Source organism: Apodemus sylvaticus, chromosome 10, assembly GCF_947179515.1.
Source record: "Apodemus sylvaticus chromosome 10, mApoSyl1.1, whole genome shotgun sequence".
Taxonomy (NCBI): domain Eukaryota; kingdom Metazoa; phylum Chordata; class Mammalia; order Rodentia; family Muridae; genus Apodemus; species Apodemus sylvaticus.
The window spans coordinates 37,417,359-37,430,394 of NC_067481.1; the positions used below are offsets into that span (position 1 = coordinate 37,417,359).

General features: G+C 39.5%; 1 protein-coding gene across 5 annotated transcripts in view; it reads left to right on the forward strand.

The window, feature by feature from the left end:
- Positions 1 to 78: 78 nt before the first annotated feature.
- Positions 79 to 13,036, forward strand: part of Brip1 (BRCA1 interacting helicase 1) — a 145,222-nt gene continuing 132,264 nt past the window's right edge. For 2 of the 5 annotated variants that reach the window (XM_052195126.1, XM_052195130.1), the window contains exons 1-4: positions 79 to 181; positions 5,370 to 5,492; positions 6,354 to 6,465; positions 10,108 to 10,281. In XM_052195126.1, the coding sequence (XP_052051086.1) occupies positions 5,400 to 5,492; positions 6,354 to 6,465; positions 10,108 to 10,281 (379 nt within the window). In that variant the 5' untranslated portion in view covers positions 79 to 181; positions 5,370 to 5,399. Of the gene's footprint in view, positions 182 to 2,577; positions 2,709 to 4,189; positions 4,358 to 5,369; positions 5,493 to 6,353; positions 6,466 to 10,107; positions 10,282 to 13,036 lie in introns of all 5 variants that reach the window. The other 3 variants (XM_052195128.1, XM_052195129.1, XM_052195127.1) reach the window with 3 other exon arrangements.

Sequence of the window (13,036 nt, forward strand, 5' to 3'; positions counted from 1 at the left end):
CCATTGGGCGGCATAGTGTCAGCCTCGTACGATGATTGGCTGTTAATGTTCCGGCCTGGCTGTGTGATTGGCTGTTTGGGAACAGAGGGGCGGGAGGCGCGAATTCGTCTGTGGCGCTGGGGATTGCGGCACGGAGGAGTGGCAGTACCTCGGCACCTGGCAGCGCGCTAACAGCCCACCGGTGAGCTAGAACTTTCCTTGTAGCTCGGCTCCCCCGTTGCTTTCTGTCAAACGTCAGCATTTGCTTTTCTCTGGGTGCCGGAGCCAGCGGCGGGCAAGTGGAAAGGAGGGCGGGGGAGGGGACGGGCGTCCGCAGGCTGGGGCTAGCGGGCTCTCTGGCTCTGCGGCGTGGAGCCCTAGGATGTGTGAGAACTGGGAGCTCGGGGGTGGAAAGCTGAGGAGTAGGGAGCCAGCCCTGCCATTCTGTGAACGCAGGCTTGAGGTAGCCCCGACTCCCGCGATATTTCTGGGCGGGCGACAGATTTGTTCCTCCCCCCGCCCCCCAATCCCCTTGCTTTCTTAAAGAGACAGGGTCTCACTCTCTAGCTCCGGCTTGCCTGGAACTCCTGTAGACCAGGCTGCCTTGGATCTTACAGAGATCCACCTGCTTCTGCCTCCCGATTGTTGCGGGCCAGAGAACTGCGCCACCACATCCCTAAGTGTGATTTTCTTTGATGCATTCTACAAGTGTAGCGCCCTCGTTTTAGGAGGAATGTTGCCACAGCTCCAGGCATAGATTGCCACCTAGATTATAGTAAGACAATATTGAGTGTTTGCTTCAGATTAAGACGTTAGATTCCACTAAACCTCAGAGGTTTACAGATAAAATCAGTGATTGGATACTTTTTCTAACAATATCTTTTATTTATTCTTTGATAGTTTATGCATATATACAATGTATCTTGACCATAACCTAGCTGAGTACACCCTTCACACTGCTCCAGGACCCCTTCAAACGCCCCTCCCACCTTGTCCCCTCCCACCCAATGAGTCCAACTAGTACTGCCTGATGGAATGTTAATAGGTCTTGATGGTTTGATTTTGTGCAGATCTTGTCTGACAGAACAATATTTAGAACTGGAAAATAACTTGGAGTAGTGGGTTTTTGGGGAGCACAGAAGTTGTGGTTAAAGTTATTATTGACTTCATGACCTGTTGAATCTTCTGTCTTAACTGTCTCCACATACTGAGACTGAGTTTACCAGATTTTCTCACCATTGTGAAAATTCTTCAGTCAATGAAATTGTCTGGGAGGTTAGGTGATGCAAACAGTGGGATTCAAATCCATTATTTTTTTTTTTCCATTATAGTCTCCTGATTTCAGAATTACTAGGCTGGTCCAGGAAGCTGGCTCAGCAGATAAAGAACACAACCAAGCTAGCAGTGTTTAATTCCTGAGACCCACATGGTGAGAGAAGAGAACCTATTCTGACTCCAGAACATTGTCTTCTGACTTCCACACACGTGTTATGCCATGCGGGTTCTCCTTCCCTAGTAAACTAAAAGTTGATTTTAAAAAATTAAGAGAATTTCTGTGGAAAGTTATTTTCTCCCTTACAACAATTTTTAAAGTAGACATTATTGCAGGTAAGAATTTTAGACTACAGGTGTAAAATGGTAAGTCAAAGATAAAGCCTATGCTCTTTGCCCATTCATCTCCTTTTTCCTACTAACTGGGAGAGTGTGAAAACGGCAAACAGCTATGTACAGAATGAGAGGAAACAGTGGGGCTATGGGACATCAGAGCTGCCTCAGAATAATCTCTAAGTTGATTATGTGTAATCAAACTTGCTATAGGAGCTTGTGTTTCATCTGCCATCTACTGTGTGTTTTTACATTATTTAACCTTTACAGCAGTCCTATAGGGCTTTTTTCTTAGTATTCTCCACCCCCCCCCCCCCCCCCCACCTTCGGTTTTTCGAGACCGGGTTTCTCTGTGTGACCCCTGGCTATCCTAGAACTCACTCTGTAGACCAGGCTGTCTCAAACTCAGAAATCCTCCTGCCTCTGCCTCCCAAGTGCTGGGATTAAAAGCATGCACCACCACTGCCCAGCCTAGTATTCTTATTCTGTATCTGAGGACATGGAGTTCTAGAAGAGTTAAGTGATTTGCCTTATATCACATAACTAATACATCATGGAGTGCCAGTCCAGACTGGTCAGACTCTAGTACATGCTTTTGACCCTGGGATTTATTTATTTATTTATTTATTTTAAATTTTAATTTTTATTCACAATATATATTTTTATACCAATCATAAAAATGATGGACATGCTATTAAATGAATGTAAAAAGATAGTCTTTTTGTTTGTTTTGTTTTTAGTGGAGCTTAAAATCTTGGCTCTTACTATGGTACAAACCCAAAATAAGAACAATTTTTAGACATTGGTGTTCATTGTAATAAGGGTGTACTTCAGTGTCCCTCACATCACCAAAGTAACTTACCTCCATAGTAGCTAAGCTAAGAGCTGACAGTTCTGCTGCACCAAGGGATGAATTTTAGACACAATTATTTGGATACAGATTTCTTGCTATGGTTAAAGCTATTTGACTTAAGTGATTGTCATCATTCTCAGCCCACAGGAAACAGGTTACATTCATTTAAGAAATGGTGTGTGTATTAGGATGGTCTATCCATGAAGTCACTCATCTACTGTTTCAATGAACAATGGTTCTGCTTGGAGGGTGGCACAGACATTTGGTGAGGGTAAGATTCTGGTTCATTGGCTGTGATAATTTTGAAAAGCATTCATCTCAGAAAAAAGAGTAACTTATAAGGTCATCTTCAAAATTGATACAATAATTATAAATATCAAGCAAGTCATTCAGTCTTATTCTTTGTTGTTCTCTTACAAGTCACCTCCCAAATTAATTGTCTACATTTCTTTTGGCTATATAAGTAATTTTGAAATATTTAAGCTTTTCTGAAAACCATAGTATAGTGTAAAAACATAGTATAGTGTAAAAACATCAAATAAACAATCCTACTAATAGAGAGGTTGAGATAGGAGAAGCATAATTTCAAGACCATTATGTGGTATACAGCAAGACACTGTCACTTACAAACAAGCAGAAAGTGTATATGGATTGTACTATAACGGACATATTTCTCCAATTACCAATTTAGAGAGACCATTGGGTGATAGCCAACAAATTTCTAATTCCTTATATTTTTGAATTTCAATCTATTAGGATATGTTGGTAATAATAATTTTTATATTAAGAGATATTAAGGAAAAGTGATTGTTACTTCCTGTTACTTTTGTTGTTAGAGGTGGAATTATGTTTGTGGGTTTGTTGAAAGATTACTTTCTTGCTTTTTCTAGGGTATAGTTTCACTCCTTGGGTTGGTGTTTTCCATCTATTATCCTTTGTAGGGCTGGATTTGTGTTCTCTAAGGATCTGTATGACATCTGCCCAGGATCTTCTAGCTTTCATAGTCTCTGGTGAGAAGTCTGGTGTAATTCTGATATGTTACTTGACCTTTTTCCCCGTACTGCTTTTTAATATTCTTTCAATGTTTAGTGTATTTGGTGTTTTGATTATTATGTCATGGGAGGAATTTCTTTTCTGGTCCAGTCTGTTTGGAGCTCTAGAGGCTTCTTGTATGTTCCTGGGCATCTCTTTCTTTAGGTTAGGGACGTTTTCTTGTATAATTTTGTTGAAGATATTCACTGGCCCTTTAAGTTGGGTGTCTTTACTCTCTTCCTACCTGTTATCCTTAGGTTTGGTCTTCTCATTGTGTCCTGGATTTCCTGGATGTTTTGGGTTAGGAGTTTTTTGCTTTTTGCGCTTTCTTTGACTGTCGTGTCAATATTTTTTTTGTGTGTGTCAATATTTTTTATGGTATCTTCTGCACCTGAGATTCTCTTCTATCTCTTGTATTCTGTTGGTGATACTTGCATCTGTGACTTCTGATCTCTTTCCTAGGTTTTCTAGCTCCAGGATTGTCTCACTTTGTGATTTTTTTTTATTGTTTCTAGTTCCATTTTTAGATCCTGGATGGTTTTGTTCATTTCCTTCACCTGTTTGATTGTGTTTTCCTGTAATTCTTTAAGGGGTTTTTGTGTTTCCTCTTTATGGGCTTCTAGCTGTTTACCCGTGTTCTCCTGTATTTCTTTTTTTTTTTTCTTTTTAAAGATTTATTTATTTATTTATTTATTTATTTATTTATTTATTTATGTTAAGTACACTGCAGCTGTCTTCAGACACACTAGAAGAGTGTATTGGATCCCATTACAGATGGTTGTGAGCCACCATATGGTTGCTAGGAATTGAACTCAGGACCTCTGGAAGAGGAGACTGTGCTCTTAATCGCTGAGCCATCTCTCCAGCCCTCGCCTGTATTTCTTTAAGGTAGTTATTTATGTCCTTCTTAAAGTCCTGTATCATCATCATAAGAAGTGATTCTAGATCTGAATCTTGTTTTTCTTTCTTTTTTTTTTTCTTTTTCTTTTTTTCTTTTTTCCCCCGAGACAGGGTTTCTCTGTATAGCCCTGGCTTGTCCTGGAACTCACTCTGTAGACTAGGCTGGCCTCAAACTAAGAAATCCACCTGCCTCTGCCTCCCAGAATGCTGGGATTACAGGCGTGCGCCACCACTGCCCGGCAAATCTTGTTTTTCGATGTGACAATGCATCCAGGACTTGCTATGGTGGAAGAATTGGGTTCTCATGATGCCAAGTAACCTTGGTTTCTGTTGCTTATGTTCTTAAGCTTGCCTCCTGGCATCTGGTTATCTCTAGTGCTATCTGCCTTCACTATATCTGACTGGAGTCTGTCCTTCCTGTGATCCTCGTTGTGTTAGAACTCCTCAGAGTCAAGCTGCCTCTGTGATTCTGGGGTCCTGTGAACCTGAGATCCAGGGTGTGTCCGAGCTCCTAGGAGTCAAGCTGCCTCTGGGACCCTGAAATCTGGTGTGACCAAGCTCCCGGGATCCTGGGTGTGTTAGAGTGCCAGGAAGTGGAGTTTCCTCTGGTGTTGTGGGACTGGCTGCGGAGTTTGTACCCAAGGTCTGCTCAGGGTCCCAGCCCAGACACAGACCAGACTGAGATTTATCTATAAGACTAAGAATTTTTTTTATATATGTGCTTATTAATTCCAGTTTTTATTATTAGACTTCTGCTCTATTGGTAAGTGTCTGGTTTTCTTTGAATGACATTATTTCGATACATAAACTATAATACTTTTTATATTTGTGAGTGTATGTGTATATGGGTATGCCAAGTGAATGCAGGTTATTGCAGGAGCCAGAGAAGGGTGTGGGAGTCCTTGGAACTTGAGTTACAGGCGTTTGAAGGTGCCTGACGTGGGCTCTGGAAATCCATCTCTCCAACCCTTCGATATTCATTTTATTGTTTCTGTTGTAGTGAAGCCCTTAAAGTGTAGAAGAAAGCAGAATGTCCTCAGTGTCGTCTGAATACACCATCGGTGGGGTGAGGATCCACTTTCCCTGTAAAGCTTATCCAGCACAGCTTGCTATGATGAATTCTGTAAGTCTTTTATAGCAGTTGAGTCTTTATCAAGATGCTGTGGCTTGTGATTCCAAGTATACATTGAATTTGTGACTATTAACAGATACAAAATGATGGCTAATATTTGTTGGATTCATCTGGGAGAGCACCTAACTTCTAGGAAAGTGATATGACAATCCTAAGCTGTGTATGTTTAGGTTAGGATGTAGCAAGAACATCTGAAAAATATTTTCAGCTCTTGGAATTTTCGATTTTTATTCTTCATTTTTACTACATTTTACATTTCTATTCAAAGTTATTATAATAGTCCTTCCACTAGTAGTATCTATCTCTCAAGTTTTTCTCATAGATATTCATAGCTATTAGTGTATTACAGTCTTTTGTTTGTTATGCGTATGAGTGTTTTGCCTGCATGTATATCTGTGCAACATATGTGTGCCCAAAGCCTGAGGGGCCTAGAATAGGGTGTCAGATCTCCTGGAACTGGAGTTACAGGTAGTTGTAAGCTACCACGTGGTGCTGGGAATTGAACCTGGGTTTTCTGCATGAGTAACAACTGTTCTTAACCACCACCTCTCCAGCATGTATTACAGTTCCATAGAAACTCCTTGTGCTTGTATAATTAAATATAAGTTTCTCTTTAAATTTTTCATGCTTGACATGTTTATAAGACCAGTAGACTATTCAGAAGAAATATAAAGGAATAAAATCTAAATTTGATAAAATTTTCTAATTCTTCTTAGGCAGTAGCTGTGTTTCCTGGAGTACATCCTGACTCTTCTATGATCTTCTATCTGTGATCTTGTTCAGTGGAGAGAGATCTAATAAAGGAGTCATTTATTACTTTCCTCTTTTTAAAATTGACATCTTTGTCCACAGATCGTCAGAGGGCTAAACGGTAGCCAACATTGTTTGTTGGAGAGCCCCACAGGAAGTGGAAAAAGTTTAGCCTTACTTTGTTCTGCATTGGCATGGCAACAATCTCTCAGTGGTAAGCAAAATTCTCTTTTAAAAGATTATTATATTTATTTTTGTGTGCATATACGTGTGCACATGTGCTGTGGGATGGAAGTCAGAGGACAAGGTGCTAGAATCACTTCTCGCCTTCCACCAGAAGGTTCAGTGGCAAGTGTGTGTGTGCCTTTACCTACTGAACCTTCAGGCCAGGCCCCGGAAATAGTTCTTGATATTTCAGGCTGCTAGTTGGGATCTGAGAAGAATATAATAAAGTATACTTTATCTAGATTGATTCAAACATTGTTCTAAGTGTTAAAGACATTTCTTCAAGATACCTCATCTGTTCCAGGCATGATGGGGCACATGTATAATTCCAGCATTCAGGAGCCAAAGGCAAGATGATTGCTGCAAGTTCAAGACCAGCCTGGTCTATGTAGGAAGTTTCAGGTCAGCTAAGGCTATATAGCACTGCTCTTCCAAACATAACACACACACACACACACACACACACACACACAGACACACACACATGCATGCATGCATGTACGCACATTATAAGTCTTCCAGAAGAAATTGAATACATCAAAATTAATTCTTAAGTAATATTAATATAATGTAGTCCTTTTACTTGATCAAGCAGAGATTGTATGAATGTTTTAGATATTTAGAGTTCTTATAAAAATAATTAGATGATAATTAATTATCACCATAGCTCTGATGGTGCCGATACATATACTAATTGCTTGACTATATCCTTGAATATATTTGCTTATTTGACTCTTAAAACATTAAAATGTGAAATATAGGAAGAAGAAAATATATGGCTTAGTTAGGGTTTTCCTGCTGTGATCAGACACCTTGACCAAGGCAATTCTTATAAGGATAACATTTAGTTGGGGCTGGCTTACAGGTTCAGAGATTCAGTCCATTATCGTCATGGCAGGAGCATGGCAGCATCCAGGCAGGAGGAGCTGAGAATTTTATATCTTCATCTGCAGGCCTCTAAGAGAAGACTGCCTCCCAGGCAGCTAGGACAAGGGTATTAAAGCCCACACCCACAAGGCCACACCTCCCAACAGTGCTACTCCTTGGACTAAGCATATATAAACCATCACAACATACAAAACTAGCATAGTGGTACATGCTAGGAAGCCTAGTACTTGGGAAGAAGACAGTGAGTTAGAGTCCAGCCTGGGCTACATAGCAAGACCCTAGTTATAAATAAATAGGTAAGTAAATAAAAAAGATTCTAGTTGCTCTACTTGTATGAATACCAGATAAATAGAGGCTTGTTTTAATACTGCTTGTATAAATTTGTTATGTCCCATTCTGTTAATTATTGCCAGAGTTACATAGTGAGACATTGTCTCAAACAAACTTAGCTAGGATTTAGCATGTGCCTTCATTCCTAGGACTTAGCATGCTGAGGCCCAAGAACCAGGTGTTTGAAGGAAGCCTGGGAGACAGCAAGAATCTGTCTTAAAAAAAAAAAAAAACACAACAAAAATAAATTCGGATCCTGTGCTAGGGGTGTTGCTCAGTGATTGATGTAGCTCAGTGGTATAATTTCTAACTAGCACGTGGAAGGTCCAGGGTTCAGTACGCAGAACTGCCAGGAAATAAATAAACATTTACCATTTAGACCTAGACAACAAAGATACTGGGATACTGACTCCATCACAGCCTTTTTCATGGTGAGTCCTAGACATAAACTCATACTCATAAACATAATGGAAAAGAAATGTTTGCGTTACTGATGGAGCTTGGAAACAAGGGGTAGACAAGATGGCTCAGTGGTAAAGGTGCTTAGTACTCCTGATGACCGAAGTTCCAACCCTGGAACCACATGGGAGAGGGAGAAAGCTGGCTCTAACAGATTGTCCTCTGTTTTTCCCCACTTTAAAACAGACAATAGATATAAATAAAGACTGTTAACAAAAAGTAAACATTTTCGGATCTGTCCCTTTGTTTATTAATGGTGTCATTCTTTGGGGGAAAGTGATACTTCTAGTCACTAATTGAAATTTATTATCTGGGATGTTTTTTGGTTGTAGATGAAAAAACATTGTCATCAGCATATTCAAAAACATGTCACTTGTTTTCCTTCTGTGTTTATTTTTTATTTTTTGGTTTTTTCGAGACAGGGTTTCTCTGTATAGCCCTGGCTATCCTGGAACTCATTCTGTAGACAAGGCTGGCCTAGAACTCAGAAATTTGCCTGCCTCTGCCTCCCAAGTGCTGGGATTAAAGGCATGCTCCACCACTGCCCATTCCTTCTGTTTTTATTAGCGTAAGTTAATTATATGTAGTGGTTTCATTGCGAGGTTTATATACATATTTATAATATGTCTTCATGCTGCCTCTTTTTTATACTGAGGCAGGGTTTTACTATGTAGTCCAGACTGGCTTTTAACTGAGGTAGTCCTACCTCAGCCCCTGAATAAAGGAATGACCATGCTTGTTTATGATGACCTTTTTTAAATTTATTTTTATTTATTCACTTTACATTCAACTCACTGCCCTCCCCTAATCTTTCCCTCTGTCCCCCCTTCTCTTCTGAGAGGGTGGAGGCACTCCCTGGGTATCCTACCCATGATGACCTTTTAAAAAGGTATGAGTTGTGTATTTCTGTATCATGTGAGCACACAATGTAGACACTGCAATTTTCTAAGAAAGGATTTAGGTAAAAGCATTGGACCGTCTGGAATTGGAGTGATAATTGTGAGCAGCCATGTGGGTGCTGGGGGCTGAAGTGGGAACCCCTTCCAGCCCCCATATTATAATTTTAAAAATTATATTTACGTATCTTAGTTACCTTTTTATAGGATTTGAGTGTTGTTTTAAAATGTACTCTGATACTTGAGTCATATTGTGTAGGTGATACAAGGTTTCTATTTGATTTTGTTAGTGTTTATTGAGGGAGGGTTTCTCTGTAGCCCTGGCTGTCCTGGAACCCACTCTGTAGACCAGGCTGGCCTCTTAACTCAGAGATTCACCAGTCTCTGCCTCCTGAGTTTTGGGACTAAAGGTGTAAGCCACCACTGCTCTGGCTGGAATGTTTCTGTTTGAAGTAGAAATATAATGTAAGGCTGGCTGTGGTGGTGAACACCTCTGATCCCAGCACTCAAGTACGTCTTTGTAAGTTTGAGACCTGCATGTGCTACTTAGTGAGTTCCAGGACAGCCAGAGCTTTGTAGAGAGACCCTATCTCAAAAAAGAAGTATCTTATGGATAGTGATAAGCCTTATCTTTATCATTTAGGAATCTGTGATTTCCAATCCTTCCTTTTGAGACGCAGCAGTAGTGAGCCATATACTCCTGTGTTTGTTTCAATCTTTTTTTTTTTTTTTTTTTTGCTTGATTTTGGAATAAATCTCAGATACAAGAACAGTGTACTTTCTAATTACATTATTAATTCTTGTAGTTTATTTTTGTAGTTTATAAATTGGTAACATTTCTGTACATACTACAGGCATAGCTTTTCTCTTCTGTTTTGGTTTGATACTGTAGATAAGGTTCAGAGAGATTGTTTTTCTTAGTTTCATCTTTTCATCTTGTAACCTGAGAAACTTCCAATCCTTGAGAACTGTGATGGTTGCTTACTTTAGCTGAAAGGAAGGTTATTGTTCATTTAGTTGTTGTACTGCAAATAGAAGGTGTTTTGTTTTGTTTTTAGGGAAGCCTGTGGACGAGGGCCTGAATAAAAAGCCTGCGGCACCATCTTCATGTTGTTGTGCGTGCCATTCAAAGAATTTTACCTACAGCAACACAGACCTGGACACTTCACCTCATTTCAGCAGTCCAAGCAGACCATCTTCTGAAAGAAATGGAGTCTCGTCACCCTGTCAAGGCAAATTATATTTTGTTGTGTCTGTTGGTATTATTACTACTGTGAAACTTAATTAGGATGAATTTTGTATTTCTACCTAATTTCTCTGATATTCTTTTTTTAAAATTTTATTTATTTTGTATGTATGAGTATTTTGTCTTCAATGTCTGTCTGTATACCATGTATGTGCCTGATGGCCACAAAGGTCCTGGAATTAGGGTCTTAGTTCCCCTGAAATTCTTTTTTAAATTTCATTTATTTATTTTTTTTTACTCTGTGTGTGTATGGGGGTGTGTGTGTGGTGTGTGTGTGGTGTGTGTGTGTGTGTGTGTGTATGTGGGTATGTGTGCCACAGCACTCTTGTGTCTGCCAGAGGACAGCCTGCTGGTGTTCGTTCTCTCTTTCTACCATGTGAGTCCTGGGGATTGACCTCATGTTCTGACTGCAAGGCCGTTTACACACTGAGCCTCTCTGAAATCCTTAGATTTATATTATTTATTTTTGCTGCTGATGACAGAACTTCAAGTTTCATTTATGCCAACGGGTGTGTTTTGAACTGAACAGTGTGTCCTACTGGAATAATTTTTACTGTAAAATTGACTGCTCAAAAGCTCTTGAACTTTCTATTTGTGTTCTCACCTTAATTACTGAGGGATTTTGCTGGGTTAAGCCCTTTTTTTTTCTTTTTTCCCAGTATTTTGTCTGTGTTGTCATCTGTCACCATTGACGATCTTTGCTTCTTTATGAAAGTGGAATTCTATATGTGGTCTTATGTCTATCTTTTACTTGATATTATAGTGATGAGAATATATTGTTTTTATTTTTTCACTTTTTCCTGTATACTTTTTTTCTTGTATTAATATACCAGGATGTATTCATCTAGTTAGTTGTCAGATAATTGGGTTATTTCCACTTTTGTTTAATTAGATGGACTTTCTTATTTGTATGAGTACAAACATATTTCCTGTTGTGTTCATACTTAGGGATGGAATGCTCTAGTGCATACATTGTATCAGCTGTGATAGATAATGCCAGCAGGTTTTCTAAGTTTTTGTTCTTTCCTCTAGCCCTCCTCAGTGATGCCCTAGGCATACCTTACTTTATTGTACTTTGTGTGGATACTGCATTCTTATCAAATCAAAAGTCTGTGGAACTGTTAATTGAACAGATTTGTTGATGCCATAGTTTTCTAAAACATCAGGTTTTTGTTTTGTTTTGTTTTGCCTTTTTTTTTTTTAGCAATAAGGTATTGTTTTTTAAAGAAAGCATTTTAAACCTAAGTTACCTCTTTGTTTTTTTCACTTGTTAATACTGCATAGTTAATAGTTGAGCATAGTATAAACATAACTTTTTATGCAATGGGAAACAAAAAAGTTCATGGAATAACTTTTTTGTTATACGCTTTATTGAGCTGGCTCGGCACGGAGCCTGCAGCCCTGGGGGTGTGCTTGTGAGTAGAGGCTCTCGGCACTCTTCATGTCTCCAGTTTTCTTAAGTCGGGAGCACTCCTGTGCATGCTTGGCGCTCTCACTCACTGAGGCTTGATGTCACCTCTTCACAGTGCTGTGGATGGAACCTGAGGCTAACTAACCCCAGGCCCAGCCTTGAGTTTTGATTGACAGTATGTTGTAGCTAGTGAACATTTTCCATGTTTATTGGTTCTCAGGAGTATCATCTTTAGTGAATTGCCTGTTCGAATGGTCTTTCTTTGTTCTGATTTCTGGTAGTTGTCCCTCTGATTTCCCCCATCCTTCTATTTTTCTTTCTTTATATATTTTAGAGATAACTCACTTCTTTTTAAGTTGTGTGCCATAATAATTTAACCTCTTTGATGAACTCCTTGCAAACTCATAAAAACTGCAGAGAATAGAAGAGGAGGGGCTGGAAAGACGGCATCTGAGAACCCAGGTTTGAATCGAAGCACCTATTTGGTGACTCACAACTATCTGTAATTATAGTTCAAGGGAAACCCACACCCTCTTCTAGTCTCCACAGGCATGCATGTACATATGTGCATGTGGTGCATGTACATATATGCATGTGGTGCATACACATACATGCAGGCAAAACACTCATACTCATAAAGTTTAAACCTTAAAGAAAAAGGAATGGGAACTCTACCAAAAACATAGTGTAGTTTAGGAAATTAACCTGTCATGTGCTAAGTAAGAATAATCTCAATATAGAACAGCAAAAATCATATTATGACACATAAAGAAAACTTACATTTTTAAAAAGTTTCGTTTTAGAATGGCTTTTATGGGGAATAGCTTCTGGATCATGGAATATCTTGGTCTTCGATTCATGTTGCTGAACTATTAGTTATTATATTTTAAGAAATTATTCCTATTCTGGGTCCAGAAAGACCATTCATTTGTTAAAATGTTTGCTGTGCAAGCTGAGGACCTGAATCTGATTCCTCAGCACCTACTTAGAAATCTGAGTGTGGGAGCTGGAGTGATGGCTCAGAGGTTAAGAGCAAGAACTATTCCTTCAGGGGACCAAGGTTCAGTTCCTACCACTCTGTCCTCTGTGGGCACCTACACTCTTGTGCAAGTACACAATCAAACATAATAAACGAGTCTAAAACAACCTGAATTCACTGATGTGCATCTAACTCTAGCCTTAAAGAGGTGAGGCTAGGGTCCTTGGACCTTGCCTGCTAGTAGGTTTAGCCAATCAGTGAGCAAAACATTCAGTAATGGACACTGTGTCCACACTGGACACACACACACACACACACACACAAGAAAAACACCTGGCTTCCATGAGTATG